Source organism: Triturus cristatus, chromosome 4_2 (assembly GCF_964204655.1).
Source record: "Triturus cristatus chromosome 4_2, aTriCri1.1, whole genome shotgun sequence".
Taxonomy (NCBI): Eukaryota; Metazoa; Chordata; class Amphibia; order Caudata; family Salamandridae; genus Triturus; species Triturus cristatus.
The window spans coordinates 380,852,417-380,874,013 of NC_140586.1; the positions used below are offsets into that span (position 1 = coordinate 380,852,417).

General features: G+C 50.4%; 1 protein-coding gene across 2 annotated transcripts in view; it reads left to right on the forward strand.

Annotated features, from left to right (window-relative positions):
• ASPM (assembly factor for spindle microtubules) overlaps nucleotides 1-21,597 on the forward strand; it is a 393,967-nt gene that overhangs the window by 339,133 nt on the left and 33,237 nt on the right. For both annotated transcript variants that reach the window (XM_085601843.1, XM_085601844.1), the window contains exons 28-29: nucleotides 15,409-15,585; nucleotides 18,109-18,296. In XM_085601843.1, coding sequence (XP_085457969.1) covers nucleotides 15,409-15,585; nucleotides 18,109-18,296 — 365 coding nt within the window. The remainder of the gene's footprint in view (nucleotides 1-15,408; nucleotides 15,586-18,108; nucleotides 18,297-21,597) is intronic.

Here is a 21,597-nt window from a genome sequence, read left to right on the forward strand (position 1 = left end):
TATGGGCACCACCCCAGCGCACTGATGTCTGTTCATTTCTTTTTCTGGGAAGAGCTACCCCTTGGTCATTTTTTGACTAAACCTTTTTTGACCTTTGTTAAAGTCTTTTTGAGGTTTTTCTTCCTGGTGTCTCAGGGATGCTATCAGGGAAAGCTGGCTTCAAGCCCTGCAGCGCCTTCACTGATGATCAGTGCCGGCAATGGACCAGCCCCTTATATGCCTCAAGTGCCTCTAGCGCTACCATGACCCAAAGTCTTGCACCAATTGCTGCACAATCAACCCGAAGGCTTTGGGGGATCGATCCCTGAAACTCCTGACAGCTCGACGCGAGACACTGCGACAATTGAGGTCCGGGTCGAGAGGAAGGTCCCGGGAGCGGTTGTGAAGTCCTAGATTCTCGTTGCACTCAAAGTAGTCGGGTACATCGGGTAAGTCAGACCACCACAAGAAGTTCATCAAAGAGGTCTTCAACTTCTCCATGTCCGTCGGCCGACAAGACAAGGGAGCGTCCACCTTCGAGACGTGGCTCTGCGATAGACCTAGCGTCTGGGCCATCTAAGCCCCTCCCCTAGTTTCAGGGAGCTGGACCCACCTCTGCCCAGCTATAAGAATTTCATGAGGTCATGCACCTCATATTTGTGTGGGCCGTTCCCTCTGGTGCACCTTCAGAGTGTAGTAGGGGCCCCTTCTTGTTCCACGCCAGCAGCTCTGCCCCCGCAACTGTTGGGCCCCTACGATTCAGACTGGCACCAGTCATACCACATAGACCTTCCCCGATGCCGGCCCCCATGTTAACGCCGCTGTCCCCATTCAAATCCCCAAATCTGGCATGGAGCTAAAGCCGGAGGGGCGTAGTCTGACTGGAGCCATGCTTTCCAGGCAGGAGGCGGAGCCCTATACTCACGGGCTAGGACTCAAGGAGTGGGAGGGGTTTCTGGACCCTGTGGAATATCAGCCTTATGACACCTTGGACCAGTGTGAGGATCTGGGTGAAGCCAGTGTACTGGAAACTTCTCCCGATATTGGCATGCTTTCTTCCTCTACTGTAGCTGCGGTGGAGGGAGCGTTTTTCAAATGGTGGTGAGGAGGGCGGGCGAGGTCCTGGACCTCAGCTTACCCTCAGTGGCAGTCAAGACAAATGTCTCGACAGAAGTACTTCAGCTGGGAGTGTCCCCATCAGAATCACTTCTCCCTTTTAATGAGGCATTTACTGACATCCTGCTTGAGACTTGATCCAAGCCAAACACCGGGCCTCTTTTGAACAAGACGATTGCCCAGCGCTACGGCCACGCTCCACAGGATCCAAACTTCCTCACATAACACCCCACCCCGGGGAGCTTTATGGCCCAAGCCTCCCCATCTCTGATGTTTTCTTCCATCCTGGCACTGCGGTCCGTGAACACCACATGCCTTTTGTTCCTCTATTCTCATGCGCTGTGGGATACGGTTGCACGGATGCTATCAACGGTCCCGGAGGAGGCCCGGGTCGTACTCTTCAGGCTATTTCAGATGTGAAAGATGCAGAGAAGTTCACAATATGATGTGGACTAGAACATGTGGCTTGGATGTCCAGGCGTCACTTATGGATATCCCCTTTAATGGCTCCAGTCTCTTCAGAGACCAGGCAGATTCAGCGCTACAGTTCTGTGGCCAGGTCCTTGGGCCTTTCCAAGGCCTCTTGCAATCCCCGGTCCGCCTTTCACCCCTTATGTGGCTATGGAAGGGGCTTCCAGCTGCATTAATTTCCCACCAGCCATACTGCCGCTTCCCAGCCTGTGTGGATGAAGATACGGTACCCACAGGCCCCAAGGGTCAGGTAGCCAGCGGTCGGGGTCTGTCCTTCCTAATCTGCCCTCTTACCATCACCCAGTGGGCGGCAGAATTCGACATCACCTGTCCCACTTGCAGTCCATAACATCGGACAGGTGAGTTTCTCAGATCATCCAAAGAGGCTGCTCCCTCCCCTTCGAGAATCTCCCCTCCTCCCCCCCCCCCCCCCCATCCCCCTCCCCTTTCCATGCCACCAACTTGTGGCAGGCTGACAGCGGATCCCTTACCTAGTCTCTGCCAGGACAGGAAGTGATGGCTCCCTTGACCAAGGGAGCCATAGAGGGGGTGCCGACGCCAGAGGAAGGTCATGGTTGTTGTTCCTGCTACTTTCTGGTGCCCTAAAGGGATGGGGTCCTTTGTCCTATCCAAGGCCTGTGCTCTCTCAATTTCTTCCTGAAAAAGGAGAAATTCAACATGCTCACACTCGCTCAAGTTTTGTCTGCTGTGGACCCAGGAGACTGAATGGTAGCTTTGGGTGGAATACTTCCACATTTCTGTCCTGCCTGCCCACAGACGTTACCTGTGGTTCACAGTGGGCCACAAGCACTTTCCGTTTGCTGTGCTTGCTTTTGGCCTTACCATCGCCCCTCGAGTGTGTACCAAAGTGATGGCGGAGATTGCAGCATATCTGTGGAGATCACGGATTCTAGTTTTCCCCCTACCTAGTTGACTGGCCCTTGGTGGTCGTCTCCCACATTCGCTGGGATTCATTATCAATGTGCCGAGTCACACCTGATCCCCTTTCAGATGCTCCCTTTCATCTGAGCTGTTCTGGACACTGGGCAGTTTTAGGCTTAACCTCCCGAGCATTGAGTCCAGGATATTTAGGCAAGGATACCGGTGTTTCTTCCCATATCCTGGATTTCACTGTTACCGACTGAGGATGCAGGGCCTCCTGCATCCTGCTTGTGATGCCTGCCTGTTGGCATATGCAGGCTCTGCAATGGGACCTGAAAATTCCAGTGGCCCCAGTATCAGGGGAATCTCTCCAACACGGTCAGATCTCGGAGGGCACTGTAAAAGATCAGTAGTGGGGGCAGATGAACAGCAATTGGATCAGCGGCAGAGCCCTCTGTCTTCCCCAATAAGATCGGACGGTAGTGACAGACGTATCACTCCTGGGCTCGGGCAGTCATCTGGGAGAAGTAGAGATCAGAGGATTCTGGTCTCCGGTAGAATCTAGACTAAACATCAACTTGTTGAAGCTCTGGGTAAGCCAGTTGGCATTGAAAGCCTTTCTACCCTCAATCAAAGGAAGGCTAGTGCAGGTGTTCATGGACAACACCACCACCATGTGGTACTGCTGCAAACAGTGTGGGGGTGGAGTTGTGGACCCTCTGTCAAGACGCTGGACATGGGTGGAAAGTTACGGCATTTCCCTGGTGGTTCAACACCTGGCGGGTTCTCTGAACGCCAGAGCGGACAAATTCAGCCAAAGATGCCTTGCTGATCACAAGTGGTGTCTCCAACTGGAAGTGATGCAAGGTCCGTTTCAGCAGTGGAGAGAACCTTGGTTAGATCTCATCTCATCTCCTCTACTAAGAACGCGCAATGTCAGCAGTTCTGTCTGCGTGCTGGAATTCCCAAGTTGGCTGTCGCACAGATGCATTTCATCTTGAGTGGCACTCTGGCCTCCTATACGGCTTTTTCACCAGTACCACTCTTGGCCAGAGTTCTGAAGAAGATCAGGAATTGCCAGGCCCAAGGTATTCTTGTGGCTGCGGACTGGGTCAGAAAATCGTATATCCCTAACTGTTGAGTTTGTCCATTGGTCCTGTGATCAGGCTCTCCCTTTTGGGAGGATCTCCTGTCATAGCAGCAGGGTAGGGTTATTCACCCGAACCTGTCAGTGCTCCGCCTTTGTGTGGAGGTTGAGCTACGACAGTTAACCACTTTTGACCTTCTGCCCATAGTCTGTAATGGTATTTTCCCAGCTCGGCGTCTCTCCACCAAGACTGTATACGCCGGCTTTTGGAGCAGGTTTGTGGCATGGTTTACAGACTTGACCCTTTATCTGCACCCCTTTTTCAAGTTCTTTAATTTATTCTTACCCTGGCCTCTGCATTGGGCATGTTGAAAGGTTATTTGTCTGCTATCTCTGTTTTTCTGCAGCTACCAGAGCATCCTTCCCTTTTCAAGTCCCCATTTGTGAATAGGCTCCTTAAAGGTCCTCAGCACGTTTCCTCCAGCTCTTTATTATGCTTCATGGGACTTCAATTTGGTTCTTACTTTTTAGATGGTGTGCTACCTTTGAGCCGCTTCATAACTGCCCCCTTAGGCTGTTCACCATCAAGACAGCTTTTCTAGGGGCATCTGCCCAGAGTGTAAGTGAACTGCAGGCGCTGTTGTTTCAGCCTCCATAAATTTCTTTTCACCCAGACAAACTGGTCCTTAAGACTTAAACATCCTTCTTGCCGAAGGTAGTCACCCCGTTCCACGTAGGCCAGTCCATCACCTTTTGCGCTCCTCCTCATCCCTCAGAGGAAGAGAAACTCCACTGGTTGGACCCAAAAAGAGCGTGGTCATTCTACTTTGACCGCAAAAGACCTTCCTGGCTGAACGATCAACTCTGGTGATATGTTGAAGACAAGAAACGGAAGGCTGTACAGGAGCAAACCATCTCCCGTTGGATTGTGCTCTGCATTAGAATCTGCTACGCATAGGCCAAGCAGCAACCGTCAGAGGGCTTGCATGTTCATGAATGACACATGAAGAGTGGCAGTGTAGGGTGGTTCTCCCTCCACACATTATGGGCCCCCAGGTCCAGCATGACCTTCCTAAGCATCTGAAACATTCTAGGTTTTGTTCCTGCCTTGAGGGGATGTCTATCAAGGGTTGAGTCTAGAACGCAATTCAAATCTCCCATCCATATGTATGGGACATCTAATTCGTTGGACAAGAGTTCCTGGATGAATTGAAAGAACGTGGGGTCATCCGTGTTTAGAGCATATACATTTACAATAGCAATTTCCCTGCCATCTGGCAAAACTCGCAAAAATTACATCATGCCCATTCACATCAGATTCACTATAAGTTGGTGTAAATGGAATGCCAGGTGCGACTCATATCATGGTGCCCCTGGCCTCGCCACTTCTTGGCTACTCTATCAGCGCCGTTGTCATCCAGGTGTGTTTCCTGAAGGCAAGCGATAGGTGATGGAGTTTAAGAAACGTGTCTTTTGGTACATGTACCCAGCCCCCGGACATTCCAAGTCAGAAACCTATACTCAGCCTCCATTACTAGTTGGTCTCGCCATTACTTCTAACCCCGAGCCCTGATCACCAATGAGGAAGTCACTGGTACGCACACCTTTGTAACAAACAAAGTCTAAGAACTAGTAAAAACAACACCCCCTCCCCCCCAACCCACGGACATTTGTTGAACAACAGTTATCACACAAAATGCCTACCCCTATGTCATGCCAGGTCACGCACACCCCGCTATATCGCCCAACTGGGGCTGTAAAACTCACAGGCCTCCCAAAACATCGAAATCTGGACCCCGAACCCCAACGGTTCGACCCGAATAGGTGATAATGCCCCATGTTGAGAATCTTCAAATTCCCAGTACTACAGCATTATTTTTTGGCCCACCCCTGTAGACGCAAACCGGGTCCTGCCCTATTAGATGGTCTGGGCCTGTGCATAGTGCAGTCAGATAGCGGGACTTCACAAACGTTACAGTTTGAGGGTTGTTCTGAATTCCCAATTTAATGCTCCTCAGAAAGCTCCCCCTCCTGTCCGAGCAAGGTGTCCACAACCACGTCTACTGACACGCTTGGCCACTGTGACTGAGGTCGGGAGTGCCAACCTCAGGATCCAAGGCCCTCACAATGTCTGTACTCATTTGGAGCATTCCGTCGCTCCCATTTGTATTCCTTTTGTCTAAGCCAGCACCCTCAGATGGAGGTCCATCCGCTCGCCCCCCAACTACTTGCATCCAAATCCACGCCAATCAACATCTGACAGTTCTGCAGGAGCGGAGACTGCTCTCGCTTATGGTCAGGGCAGAGACACTCCTGTGCCCACTACTGACTGGGCGAAGTACTGGTATTCATTACGCATCTTCCTAGAGGGCCACTCCAAGCACCCGGTACACTGCCTGCCCCATGGCGTGCGGGGGCATCTCCGGATCCTCACTCCTGCTCAGACTTCTGCCCCCAGCCATCTGTCCCCAGTTGCAAAGCCGATAACCGTAAGGGGCGCACCCGCCTCAACTCTCATCAAGCACTGCAGAGGCAGATTACAGTCCCGGAGACCAGCGCTACATCAGGGACCTGCGAGCGCTTGCAGGGTCCGGTCCCAGAGGCGAGAAAACCCCTAGGCCGGTGGAATAAGACCCCACTGCCTCAGTCGAGGGCAAGCCGTATCTACACTGGCCCCCGGTGTCCAAATGGTCCACTAGTCAAGAGGAGGAGCATCAGGCCCCACGGACTAGCCCACATTGCTGCAGAAGGGCCCTCCGGGGCCAGGCACGCCACTCACATCAGCGCACAGCAGTGTTTTTTTATTTTATTTATTTTTTAGAGTTTTATGTAGCGCAAACTGGACCCGAGGCACTGGGTATCAGAGTGCTTTACATGAGCACCAGTTTCGTTACAGATACACATTCATTTTTGTTGGGCACGGGGAGATTCAGTGATTTGCCCAGAATCGCAGGATTTTGAGCATCGTTGCCGAGACTCGAACCCAGTTCCCCAGGTCTGAGGTCGACCGCTCTAGCCGTAAGCCTACGTCCTCTCCCCTGTTGGATCCAAACCCCCAGGGAGTACAACGGACAGCGCTCCACAAGCCACAGACGCACTCAACTCGGCTCCCTGGGGTCACTCGCTCCGCGTACGTAGTCGGGGCAAATGCCAAACAGACCAGCGGCCCGGCGATGATGATCAAGTCATCCTCGACCCTGAGGCTCCGGGCCCCACCCTGCCTTGGCCGCCAGACACCAGCCGCTCACTGTAGGATCTCCTAGGCAGAACTACGTCTCGGCCGGGCAGCGCCCGCCCCCACCGAATTTGGGGCACAACCCCGATCGTCCACAGCCGCACCGGGACGTCACCCAGGCAGGGAGTGTGCCTGCTGGCTCTGCCGATCTCCACGCCTCAGGGGGAGGTAGGGTGGGGGGAGCCCACAGGGTCAGCCGGGGGAATTTCCTAGATCTCCTCTGGTCTCAGCGTTTCGGAGACCCGGATCCCAGGCGCCTGACTCCACAACTGTCGCTGCGTCATGAGGCCCATCCTCTTCCGGGGCCTAGTTGAGCCCCACTCCGTAAGCTATTGTTAGACCCGGGATCCCTGGTTGGCTGAGGTAGGTACCTTAGGCCAAGTAGGGACTTGCGTTCCAATGTCCGGGAAAGGAAGGTCAGCTACTTAGCTAGCCCTGCTCACCCCTTCGGTAGCTTGGCACGAGCAGCCAGGCTTCTTTTCAAAGCAAATGTGTAAAGTATTTGCAACCACACTCACAATAATCCAATGATGACACCACAAATAGACTCCAGACGAGTTTTATAAAAACGAGTATCCCGGCCCGCCCCAGGAGTCGACACACGTTATCTGGGGGGCGTGAACTCACTCTCCTCGTCCAGCGGCTAGGCCTCCAATGCAGCTTTGTGAATTGGCAACGGAGGCTCGGGCCGGCAACTCCGCTCCTCTGGGTCTGCCGGTCCGGGCCGCTTCAGTTATGAAGATCTCAGGCTGCCACAGAGCACATGCACACAGCATCGCTGAGTCTTCCTTACGCTTCGGGTGCACGATCACTGGGCACTCCTCACACGGGTCTCAGGCTGCATAAAGATCACGCGCACAGCGTTGCTGAGACTCACTTTACTCCGGTGCACACGATAACAAGGCAAATCCTCGCGACGGTCTTACGGTGCAAAACGCACCCGCATACAGCGTCGATGAGACTCGCTTGGATTCCAGTGCACACGATAACAAGCCGAATCCTCACGAAAGTCTCACGGTGCACAACGCACACTGCGTCGATGAGACTCACTTGGATTCAGGTGCACACGATATCTGATAGAGACTACTAGCTGCAGATTTCTTAACGTGGAATTATCCCCAGGCGTGAGACTGGACCCATAAAACTTGAGTGCCCAGCATCTCTGCTGGCAGGGGGGCAGTTCCACGTGACTCCGCCCCGACGTCCTCCGCGGGCGTGACGTCAGCGAGGTCGTGACGTCAGCGAGGTCACATAAGCCCCACCCCGGCGCGCTGACGTCAGTTTTCTTCTTTTCCGCGTGCAACGCGACCCGGATCGTGTTCCTGGCCTGTTATCGGGCCTTTTTACGCTCAGCGTTTTCTTGGGTACAGTGTGCGAATGCCTTCGGGCTTCACGACGTGCTCGTCTAGCGCGCGCCAGATGTCGGCGACAGATCCTCACCCCATCTGTATTTGGTGTTTGGGGGAGCACCATGAGTCCACAGACTGCGAGGCGTGTCAGCAAATGAAGCCGAAGTCCCGGCGGGAGCGTCAGATCGAACTCCTTTCGGCACGCATGTCCAGGTCGGCGGCGTCGCCATGCCTGTCCCCGCGGAAGGCTTTAAGAACCGCCGCTTCCGTCTCCGACATCGTCACTCTCCAAGGCCGCAAGGGCGTCGCTCACCTGTTGGTAAGTGTTGCAGTTTGTCCCCGAGGCCCGGTCCCTGGCCTGCTGGGGGTGTGGGTTCTCCGCGGGTGGTGCAGCCCCACACGTCGTCACCCTATCCGCCGTTCCCCAGCGCAGGGGCGACCAGAGCACAGATGGAGGCCTATGCGGTGGCCTTGCAGGCCTCTTTGGCTCCTCCCTCTACTCCTTCTCTTCCTGGGACGTCTGCGGATCCCTTGCCGCTTGCGGGGACTCCTGGACTCAGAGAATGTGGTGCCGTCGGGGTGCAGCCCTTCGGGGTTCCCTCCTTCGGACCACGGTCCCTCTTCCTCGCCGCAAACCCCCGCGGGGGTCCCTGTGGTGTCACGGGAGGTTGCCGGGGCTCGGGCGCGTCCTTGAGTGCCCCTCGGCCCTCTGGGCAGGCGGCGGCCGAGGTGACGCCGTTCAGCAGGCCCTGGTGGCGCCGCAGGGGCAGGCTAGGGGTCGGGGCGTGTCCCTGGGCCCCCCTCGTCCTTTCACACAGGCGGCTGCGTCGGAGGAGGAAGAGTCGACGCCTTTTCGGCACACTTATTTAGCCGACCCAGCCCCGGTCTCCCGCACTGCGCGTTGTGGAAGCGGTCATTCCGGCGTCTCCTTCGGCGCCGGTCGACTTTGACCTGACGTCGGTGGCAGACTCCATGGCGTCGGTCCGACGTCAGGTTGTGGCTTCGTCTTCGAACGCCCCCTCTTCTCCAGAGGTTCGGCAGCTATTTGTTTCATCTTCTCCGGAGACGGGTCACCTCGTCGTGGCTTTTTCCCCAGCGTCTTCTAAGGACTGCTCTTCGCCGTTGCCGCGCCCAGTCTTTGCCGAGACGCCTCAGGTTCCCCATTCATCGGTCCACCCTCCCCCTTTTTCAGCTTGGCCTTTCCTTCCTCCGGTTGGGCTGGGGGACAGCCGCCTTAGCTTGCAGCCGTCGTCCACGGAGGAACTGCTTTCCCCGCCGCGGGGCCTTACTGAGGCGAGTGCTGCCTTATCTCGGGCTGTTTCCACGGCTGCGGGAATCTTGCGCATGGGCGATCCAGCTGCCCATTTCCCCACAGATCATCTGCTGGAGGTTCTCCATCAAGGCTCTGGTGGATGGGAGCTGCTCCTTCCCTTTGAGGCTGCGCTCCAAAATTCTCTTTTGGGGGGCTGGGGGCGTCCTGCCACGGGGGACCCGGTGCCCCAGCCTCTTTTGCACCGCCACCATCCTGCTTCGCATAATCCTGTCTGTCTTTCCCTCCACCCCTCTACCAGGTGCCCTCTTTTAAAGACTGCCTTTCCCTCCTTGCCGTCGGTGTTGTCTTCCCCTGTCACGGAAGGCCCGCTGGTTAGAGTCTTGAGGGCGCAACATCTTCGCCTCCTCCAGTGCTGCTTTGCGGGCCCTTAACACTCTTGTGTACTGGCCAGAGCCACTTCTTGCTTATGGGACTCGGCGGAGTCTCTTCTGTCTTCCGGTTCTCAGGAGGGTGCCTGCGTTGATCTGCGGCACCATGTGTTGGATGGCCGAGAGCTGGCGGCGTTTATTCTTTGCTCGGCTCTAGATGTTTCGGAGGTGCTTGGTCGTTCCATGGCGACTTTGGTGGCCCTTTGTCTCCATGCCTGGCTGCGGGATAGTGTTTTCCCTGAGAACGTTGGAGAACGGCTGGTTGACCTCCCCTTTGATGGCGCTCTGTTCCACGCCCCTACGGATTCTGCCATTCAGAGGTTTCTTGCGGGGCTTCACCCTCCTCCCCCCTCCCTCAGTGACCTGACTGTCGGTCTGTGTTTTTGGAGGTGTTCTCCCGTTGTTTACCTGGGGTCTTGTAACGGGTAGCCCAGGTTGTGTGTTCTGTCTGGTTGATATGCCTTGGGGTCCTTTGTTGGGCCCTTGGTGCTGTTGGCTGCTGGTTCGGCCCTTTGTTGACTTGTGGTTTTGGCTGTTAATAAGCCCGATAGGCCCTGAGATTAGGCCTTCTGTCTCTTCTTTTTTGGCTGCTTGGTAAGCTGTCTGCGGGGTGTTTCTGCATGTCTTTCTGTTTTGTCCTCTGATGCGGAAATTTTTTCCTAAGAGGTGTTCCCATGGTTCTTGGGACGTAACCTACCCAATGTGGGATACTTGTAGCTATTACATCGCTCTGTCATGCTGGGGAGGTGTGGTCACAATTTTGGGTTCCTTGCTCTTTGTTGCGTCACGTTATGTCGCAGGTGCGATCTTCTTGCCACTTGTCTTGTTGCAGCTTGCGCTAGGTCCGTCCTGCTCCTTGTCGCCATGTCGCTGGGCTGGTCTGGCTTGCTGTCTGCGGCATCGTGTTGTGGCGGTTCCGCACTTTTGTCCTGTGTTCTGGCTTGGTTCTCTGCCTGATGTTCCAGAGGGTTTGGCTTTCCTTGGTCTCTGTGTTCTGGTGGCCGGCTTGGGCTCGTCCTCCGCCTCTCTCTCTCTTATTTTCGGCCAATTCCTCCACTTCTTCGTGGTGTGTGTGTGTGTGTGTGTGTTTCTGGCCCGGCCCCTCCCTTGGGGTGTGTCCTGGTCCTCCCTGGCCTCTGCCTTCGGCTGGTGTCTGCCTTTTCCTGGGAGCGCTGTTCCGTGGTGTTGCCTGTTGCTGGCGGCGCATGCCTATGCAAGACTACTTGTTCTACACCACGGTTGTGATCTTGATGTGTTTCCTTGCGCCCCTGCCTCTGGTTCCGCTGGGGCTTTGCGCAACGGTGCTTTTCTTCTTCCGCCTGTGCTGTTGGTGATGGGGCCGTTCCGGTCTTACCCGCTGCTTGCGGCCAAGGTGTTTTCGGCTCTTTCCTATCTCTGCATGTGTTTCTTCCAGTGGGTACTGCCTCTGGCTATACCTCTTCTCCCTGGGTTCGAGGTGGCCCTTGTGTGCCTTGAGGCTATTTGGGTGCTGTCTGACCCTGCAGGGTGTTGGGCGCTCTCCCTTGGTTGGGCTTGGGATATCCTGGCCTTTTCCTTCTTGTTCTTGTGCCATGTCCCCTACAGGGGCCCTGGTCTCTCCTGGGGGGGGGGGCTCTCTCTCACAGGCCCTCCTCCCTTCTGGGTATGGCTAGGGTATCTATTCTACATTAAGGAATCTGCGGCTAGTAGTCTATCAGATGTACAAGTTACTTACCTTAGGTAACGATGTATCTGGTAGACACAATTCTAGCCGCAGATTCCTTCACGACCCGCCCTTCCTCCCAGTTCTGCGAGGACCCTCAGCTTGTGCGCTCGCCTCCCTCTGGGTGGCTTGTCTTCTGTGGAGGACCTTTTCGTTTTCTGCCCGTCTGGCTCCCTTCAGCTGGGTTCTCCCCAGTGTAGGGGCCTGCTTTTGCTCCTTTTCCCTTTCTTGTTGCAATTTCCGATCCCCTTGCGATCTTCTTGCTGGGGGTTCTTTTGCCTGTCCTTGGCCTCCTGCTCCTTTCAGAGGCTCTGGCCTTCCTTGACTATGTAGTCTGGGGATGGATTGCTGTTCCTCCTCTGTTCAGGGCTGGTGGCCCTTTGCGGTGTGGGCTATGATTGCGTTCTCTCTCTTTTTCTCTCCAGCGCTTTCCGCTGCTGGTGCCTCCGGCCTGGCTCTCGCCTTGGCTTGCTCGATGGCTCCAAGGAGGGGTGCCTTGCGCTTTTCCTCCTGTGGCTTTACTGATGTGGCCTTCTGGTACTTTTGTGCTGCCCGGTGCTTTCACCTGGTTTGCACAGTTGTTCCTCAGAGGTGGTCTGCTCTTTTCCTGATTTGGCTTTCCTGTTGTGGCCTCCTGGCGACTCCGTGCCACCAGGTGCTGTTCCTCCCCTTTTGTCTCTCTCTATGCTTTTTCACACACTGTTCCCATGCTGTCCTCAGTTTTGCTGTGATGGCTCCGCGTTGTGGCGCGGAAAAGTTCTCCAAAGCAAATTGACGTCAGCGTGCCGGGGTGGGGCTTATATGACCTCGCTGACATCACGCCCGCGGAGGACGTCTGGGCGGAGTCGCGTGGCACCGCCCCCCGGAGCGCAGAGATGCTGGGCAAGAACGTTTTCCGGGTCCAGTCTCACGCCTGGGGATAATTCTACGTCAAGGAATCTGCAGTTAGAATTGTCTCTACCAGATACATTGTTACCGAAGGTAAGTAACTTGTACAACAAGGCAAATCCTCACGTAGGTCTCACGGTGCACAACGCACACAGCGTCGATACTCACTTGGATTCCGGTGCACACGATTACTGGACAATTCTCACAAAGGGGCTCAGGCTGCACAAAGCACACGCACACCGCGTCGCTGATCCTTGCTTGGACTCCCACGATCACAGGGCACGCCTTACGAGGGTCTCGGGCTGCAACAAGCGCACACACACAGTGCCGCTGAGGCTCTCATGGAAACTTTTGTGTTCCTGTGTTTCCGAAGAGGGATCCAGCTCAACTTGGACCCTTAGGGATCAGTTACTTCAGGACACAGCAAAGTCCTTCAAGCAGGGGGACACAGCAAAGTCCCTTTAGCCTTTCCTTTGTTAAAACAGCAAACTGCAGGCCCGCCCCAGAACACATAGCAAGGGTCAGTCCTATCCTTCAGTCTCTTCAGTTGTTTCTTCCTTGGTAAAGGTCGTCTTGACCACGAAGTAGCTCCAGTCTTGTTCACACTTGATCAAGCCATTCTCCAACGTTCAGGGGCTTCAGCTCTCATAGTTATACCCCTCAATGGCTTTGAAGTTTTTGTGTTTCAGGGGGCACTGACCCCTGTTCAAACCAGTTCTGTGTGTCTCCCTGCCAGTGACACCTTTCTTCCTTTGATTTGTGGGGGTCTGCATTCTCAATCACTCAGCAGGAGATGAGCCAATTGTTTTATAGCAGCAACCCAGGCCTCTTCACCCCTAGGGTCTTCACCTCCCCCTACACTCCAGATGCAGGTCAGCCTGTTGCTGTCTCACCTCCTCTCCTGGGTCAAGACATTACCCAGATCCTATCGCTTTCAAATCCAGACAGTCAATCCACAGCCAGGCAGAGACACACACAAATGTCGAAGCACAAAAACGCAGCCACTTCTAAAAGAGTGGCTACTGAACACACCGTGCAAAAACCACCTTCATATAAGGATGTGTTATTACATTGTGAGTTCAGGCATACTAAACTTCACATTTCCATCTTAAGCCTTTGGGAAAATAGGCTGGAAAACACATTACACAGCCTTCCCATTCTGTTCTATGGGCAAGATGGCCTTTCAACAGTGAAAAACGAAATGGAGATTATTTCACTGTCAGGACATGACACACACCTTAGTACATGTCCTACCTTTCACATGCACTACACCCTGTCCAGGGGGTACCCTAGACCTACCATAGGGGTGTCTGATGTGCATAGAAAGGGATGGGTAAGGTCTGGCAAGTGAGTGCACTTGAAAGAACATGGCAGTTTAAAAAACTGCGCGCAGGCCCTGCAATGGCAGGCCTGAGTTCCCTTTTTAAGGCTGCTTGTGTGGGTGGCACAAATAGTGCTGCAGGCCCACTAGTAGCATTTGCATTACCAGCCCTGGCACACATAGTGCACTTTACTAGGGAGTTTACTAGTAAGGCAAACATACCAACCATGGACAACCAATTACCATTACACTTTATACAGGGAGCACTTGCACTTTGACACTGATCAGCAGTAGCAAAGTGTCCAAAGCATCTAAGGCAGTCAAAAATAGCGGAGGTAGAGGCAAAACGTCAGGGGTAATCCCGCCAAAAAGTGCAAGGTCTAACCGCCATGATTAACGATTGTCCCAGCTTGGAGCCGGTACCCCACAATGCACCACGAGCCACTGGTTTCAGTGCTGCGCTGAGTGTTTATCAGTAGGTCTAGCCTTCAGGATTATACGGCTGGCCGTCCGGGAGCTGCAAAGCTCACGTCCTGTCGGCCATGTTGCTTGGCCACGCCCCCTAAGTGACCTTCTACTACAATCTTACTTTAACGCAGAACACGCTTTGTGTATACAGTAACAATAGGTAGCCTATTAATCTATCTAACCTCTGGCTACACTGATGCTTTTCTCTTTCTAGAGTAGTATTCGCCCTCCTCTCTACTCCAGACCATGCATGTATGTTATTAAGTTACCAATATCGTTGATGTAGTTCCGATATGCAAGACATTATGTGCTAGTCTGATCTTAAAAAATGAATTATGATCTCCTTTTCCCTCCTTTGTTTATATCACGCTTTTATGATTTCTCTCAAACTCAAGAATTATGTTTGAACAGAAAATGTTTTCCTTTGTCCATTTATTGCACTAGAAGCATCCCTTTGTATATTCAATCCACATAACATGGCCGCCTTACATCCTAGCAGCCACAGAAGAAGCCTACAAGGCGACATCGCTTGGTGCTGCTGCATGGGCCTGCTATGATGTAAGACAGTCTCTGTATATAGCTAGGGTTTCCAATGTTCCGTTCAGATGGAAGTCAACTTTGATTGTCCGGGTTGTTATAAAAGGGAGGCCAACAAGAATTTTGGATTTTGTGACTGTGTCATTAAAGAAAGTAAATGTTTTTTTGTAATGCTCTCCCAATGAGATAAAGATTGGCAATAGTCAGTTACATTTACAGATTAATATTTGCCCTGAAACCAGTAATCGAAAATAAAGGTCGGTGGGTAGTGGGTACAACTATGCTATGATAAAAAGGGAATTTAAATTAGCCGAAGTAAACATTCAAGACATTTTGTTGCTGAATTTACGTGTGTAAACATCAAAGAATTCTGCTGTGTAGATATAGTTTGGCGGAAGTTTGTGCGGTGTCAGAAGATTGTGGCTCGATGAAAACCTCCAACGCTTTATGTACACATGTATTTTGTACGTGGATTGGACGGGTGCTGTCCATGATCCAACCTATGTTCAATTCTACATTGAAATTTGAAGGTGTTTTTTTTGCTGTGTTTCAGAGTTTAATAGAGCACCAATAAACGTTTTACGATAGTCCTGTATTGTTCCTCTAGATGCTACTTTAAATATTATACAGAAAAGATGCGCTATATTTACTTTGACATGTTGTCTTTTTAAGTACGAAAAAACAACCCAAGCAGTCTATGCTGTGGAGAATTCGGTGGACACATTAACCGAGCTAATGCAGACGTACCGAGAAAAGGCCGGTGATAAAGTGGCCGACAAAGGAGGAAGCATTTTCACGAAGACATGTTGCTTGCTAGCAATTCTTTCTCTAGACACTAAAAGAGCTTTGGTAAGCTGAAATTGTGTTTATTCATCTTTTTTTTATACGTATTATCTGGCATGCATGCTAACAAAGGAAGCAATGTGAGAGCTGGAAATAATGTTACCAACTTTGGCTATTTTGAAAATGTTACCTTGAAAATTCTTTAATTTCTGAAATGAAGTGTTCCAAGCTACTAAACTAGCACTTGGGTAAATGTACCCTTGGAAGACGTGCCTGTGGTGTATGCCTCTTCGAAGCCGATGACGCGCTTGGCTTTCTCTGGCACTCCTAGTCCTGTTTCTTTTTTATGTGTACACTTTAAGACTATGACACTCTTGTCAGTTCTTTCTTGAGTGTGCTCTAAGAAATGCAATTTCATTTGAACAACATTTGGTCCCAAAATACATAAAATGCGTGAAATTAGATTGCATGATGCTGGCAGTTTACCCGATGCTGACGGCTGTGTGATGATGTGCCTTTGAGTCAGTTCGGATATAGAAACCTGCCGCAAGAGTTGGTGGGCACTATTTGTAAAGCCTCTGTGCTCCTTTGAAAGCCAGACATACTGTTTGCTATAGGTTACAAGGAGACAGTAGTTCCTAGGAGGCATGCAGGTATTTTTTGTAAGTTTACCTCTCTTCCTGTCCAGTAAACTTGGGGATCAAGATAGCACTGTTAATACACCTCATGGAAGGGTTACTAGTGCCTCTATCCTCTTTACTATCAAGCTTGGAGAGAGACCTTGGTCCTTTGATGGTCTGCCTGTTATTTCTTTATCATTAAGTCTCTCATGCATTCAGAGATCTTCCACAATAAAGCAGAATGTCGGGCGCTGCCCCCTGTGGCTCACTCTTCATTGTTCCTCCACTCCGAGGGCAGCGAGGCACAAGACACCTACCCTCCTTTTATTTCATCCATCGCTAGGTGTCCTCTGCAACAAGTGTTGTCCTTAACGTAGATGGTTGGACGGGGAGGAAGGTGTGAGAATGTAGGCTGGGACGCAGTCGCTTATTGCCCTGGTTACGCTTTTCCACAAGTTGAACTGAGACCACCTCTACTCTGCTCGGCTGTCCCTAAACTTCTGCTCCCCAATTCTCTCTGCCACCGTAACGTTTTTAATGCCCACTGGATCGCAAGCGGCGCCAAAGCTGCAGCACATCCTCTTGCTGGCATTGCTCTGGCCCACCATAGTTCCACTCTGGGCCGCAAGGAGACTAGGGGCCAGATGTACCAACATTTCATTTTGCGAGTCTCTAATTGCAACTATCAAGTCTAACTCTCAATTAGAGACTCGCAAAATGAAATGCACTAATGTGTCTCTAATTCCCAATGGGGTTGAAGTTGACAAGCCTCATCAATATTCATGAGGCAAATCGCAATTTGTGACCCATTGGGACGGACAGTAACACTGGGATGGTGGCCGGCTGGGGACAGCAGAACACTATCTGTTTGTTTTTAAATAAAGCAATTTTTTTTCAATGCCACCTGTTTTCCTTAAGGGAAACGGAATGCGTTTCAAAACGAAAAATTAAACGTTTTTCATTTTTTAAGGGTACCAATGCCTGTACCTAATAAAACAATTTTGCTATTATTTACAAATGGGAAAGGGTTTCCCAGGAACCCCTTTTCATTTGCGACTGGCTTACCACCTACTTGAAGTAGGTGGCAAACTGCTGTTGTTTTGTGACCGCATTCCATCGCAAAACAATTGTACATCTCCCCCCCCCCCCCCCCCCCTTCCCCTCGCGACTCACTATTAGGAAGGGATGCCCATGACACAATCCTTCCTAATATCAACTCACAAGCCTATTTTGCAAGTTGGTAATAGGTTACCGACTCGCAAAATAGGGTTCGTAAATTTCAAAAGCCGATTTAGCTGTCACAAACTGCCCAACTCCATTTGCTACCGCTAAAAACAGTCCTACGTCTGACCCCTAGTGTGTAAAGGTTAGCAGGAGTGCTCCCCTCAGGGCAGTGGAGCCATCTTGTGTTGCTCGACTTTCTTAGGTGTCCACCTTCATGTCCAGCCTCTGTTGCTGACCCAAGCACCAGGTTCTCCTTTACCTTATCCAAAGATATGCTTGTGGTTCTGGCGAGCGGGTGGCTTTGGTCCTCCGTGTTGTAATTTGCTGCTTTTCTAAGCAGAGGCAGTCTGCAGTTACCCTCGCCTTGTCAGAAGTGCATTCCTCACATTGGCACTTTATATTTTGTAGCCTAGGCACATCTTCTCCCTAAGCATGCCTAAGAAGTGTTTCAGACTGAAGGACAGAGGTTTAAAAGCCTGCCACCCTGTTGACACACCATTTCTTTTATAAATGCTTAGATATAGTAAAACCCTGTTTTTAATTCCATTGGGGAATCCTTTCATAATGTAGATATATTCTTTAGAAGGATGGGTGCATGCGTCTAGTGCACAAGGTGAGTACTGAGCTCTTTATATGAGTAAAAGAACAAACTAATGTGCACCTGGTCAGGTCAGTTTTGCCAAGCTCGTTGTTCCTGGAAGTTAATGGATTAATTTTGCCTACATTTATTTATTTTCCCTTGCAGGAGATACGTGCTGTGCCTAGAGCGGTGGATCGAATTTGCAGCATTTATAAACTTACGGCTCGAAAGCATAAAATGGATGCCCAGCGGACACTCAGCAAACGAATGATGAATTCTGTGAGCGGACCCTTAAGTAAAAACGCAGGCTTCGCCATGCAGGCAACGCCTGTGAGAACAAGAGTAGTTTCCAGGTAGGATATATACATTTAAAGAGCAGTGTGCCAGAGGGGCGCGTGCTGTGGCCCGAACAGCGGCCTTCACGTCTCCCAGGCTAGCAATTGCCTCATGCGGTCTGCTTGCTGAATGCGTCGCAAGTCATATCTTATGCTGCTAGTAAGATAGATCCGAAGTGATCTTTTCTGCCCCTCTTCGGATGGACCACCAGCTTTTACACTTTCCCTTCACTCTCTTGTCCCGTTTCTGACTTCCTTCAAGCAGCGCCTCTTGTGCAGGTCTCGGTTCTTTGAATCAACTTAAGTGAAGTCCATAGATACCATAGCGAAAAGGATACTGGCGGCCTCATTTTAGCGGATGCTAGAGTGTGCTGTAGTGGGACGAGTTCCCCATACTCTCGTATGATCTGTTATAGGCCCGGCGAGTGTATCATAGCTGAGGGACAGGCCGCTTACAGAGAGCCCTCCAGCTCAGCCCTATGCCTGGACAGGGTTCGGGCTTAGCTCTGCCCGAGATGGAGACAGAAGAACTGCCCCAGTTAGGGTAGTCGGTGAGCCTCGATGTCTGGTGACAGACTACAGGAAAGTACTTTTAGTTCCCAAACATGTTGCAAAATACGTCCTGGCGTATTACAGAGACTGATGTCTGGGCGGGCTACCGTTAACTCGCAGGAGATGCATATGGAGTCATAACATATTTGTTTTTACATCGGGGCTCATTACATTGCAGGTGCGTTTTCGAGTCTTCTACACTGCAGGTCTTTCCTTTGCAGATAAATTAGTTTCAAATGTTCCAACATCAAAAATATGTGTATGTACCAACATACACATATATATTTTTAAGGTTAGGACTCGTAACAATTAATTAAATCCGGTGTATTTATTGCAATTTTAAGTAAAATTAATTTAGTATAAACTTTGAATATGAGCACAAAAGTATATTACAAAAACTAGATTAAAGTTGTTAGAGTAATTGAATACAATTGAATTTTGTTATTGTCAATTCTAAAATTATTTCTTAATAAAAATTAGAATATAATATGGGTTAATGTTTTTAATTTAATTGAATATAAAACGGAGTAGTGTTTAAAAAAAAATAAAGTATGAATCGGTACACATCAACAGCACAGTTAGTTACCATGCTGCTGCGTCCAGCACAGCGCATGCAAATTTGCTCCATACTATAGAATGTATAGATTAACCAAATCATTTTCTTTTAAAATCAAGGTTACATGGTGACTTACAAGGAAATAGGTCAAGTCTGCCCTCTGCTGGTCACATTTAATTTCAGCTACTTTGACGATTTGCTTACCAAATTTCTTGTAATTAAAACAAGCATTGGCAAAGTCAGTATGTTTCACCTTCGTTAGAGTCCTTCTTGATGTGGTCAATGTATTTTATATATGTTGCACTGCAGCACGGGCTTAAAGTAAAGAAAAAAGCGACAGGACACTTTTGACTCTCGCCTCCTATAAAAGGCAGTTTTTATCTTAGGCTTACATTTTTTATAGATGTTCAGCATTTCAGGGTAATTGCCTAACCAATCCAATGTGGATTTTGGGAACTGGCTCTTGAAGATCTGGTAGCACTGTAGCTTTTGAGTTCAGCATGTTACCATGTTCACACCATCTTTATTGGGTGTGAGCCGGGTGGGACCATGGACAGAGGGGTACATTTTACTACACCCACATGCAATGCGGTGGAAAAGCCTCCCTGACCTTTCTTTACAAGATTCTCTCATATATAATATATATGTGTGTGTGTATATATATATATATATATATATATATATATATATATACACACACACAATACTCCTCCTTATTACTCCTCAAACGGAACGGACATCTCTAAATCAGTGCTTCAGTTATTTTATTTTATGCTTTCTCGCCACCATGACGCGTTTTGGGCTACACAGAGCCCTTGATCATATATATATATAATGTTGTTGCAGATTGGGTCGGTCCGTGAATTGAAGTCCCCAATTGTTACACCCAAGAGCTCCAGTTGAGGGCTTTGTCTCTGCATTCTACGAGAAGCCTAAGTAATAGAACAATTACTTTTCTGGCCTATAGGCCAATAGTTTATTCTGTCATTCATCACATATATTGACACGGTTGCACCTCTGTGTGTGTTTTGAAACATACAAACGTTATACATCCCCCTTTGGTGTTTTATAACTACAGGACGTGCACTAAAGGGTCTCTCCCCTGCCCGTTTTTTTATTTTTTTATTTTTTTTTACTTTACTGAAAATATGAGTAATGGAGATGTTTCGACAATTGGGGAACACACAATCAATGGTCTGGTCAAAATGAGGCTTAAGAGCGACGCTGGTGCAGATCTTAGCTTGCATTCTGGTCATTGATTTTTTTTATCAGTTGCTTCTGGCAGTTGCCTCTTTTCATGTGTCAATCTGACGTCCCAATCGCAGCTTGGTGGAATGAGTAGTGAGTGAATGGTCAAAATATGGTTCTCCACTTTCCGCTAAATTTTACGTAAATGTTTTCATAGCCAGTGCTCCTGTGTCTCTATGAAAAGTAGTGTGACTAGTTAGCAATAGAAGATGTAATCTTGAAATATATCCCACCCACCTTCTCTAGCCCAGTTGGTTTTCAGTGAGTGACTTCTCCCTTCTCCACGCCATTCTTTGTTTTGTCAACTTTCACATTGATTATGCTACTTACCAGTATGCATCTGTTCTTGGCATGTACGGCTGCTGACATTCATTTCTGTGCATAGATCGCTGCCTAGTGTTGGGTCCGGATGATTGCACATTGTTGTCCTGGAAGAGTCTTCGAAGTATCACGAGATAGGTGGCTCCTCCCCTGGACTACAGTGCGCATGGGCATCCCCTCCATCATTAGATTGTTTTCCCCCATTGTGGCATAGATGGAATGTAATACAGTGAATGATGACCATGCTAACTAGAAATTACTGAATGCTACAGCTGCTACAGGCGCCGGGGAGGAGGGTGGGCGATATGAATGTCAGCAGCCCTACATGCCAAGAACAGATGCATACTGGTAAGTAGCAGAATCAGTTCGAGGCATGTGGGCTGCTGAATTCATATCTGTGCATAGATTATATAGCAGTCCCTCCGTTTAGCGGCGGCTGCCCATGCCAGCTGCAGCAGTCTGAAAAAGTGTTTTGAGAACAGCCTGGCCTACAGCAGCCTGCTGTCTTGAGTGTACATCTACACAGTAGTGTTTGGTAAAGGTATGTATAGTGGACCATGTGGCTGCTCTACATATCTCCTCTAAGGGAATATTTCCTAGGAAAGCCATGGAGGCCCCCAACTTTCGAGTGGAGTGGGCTCT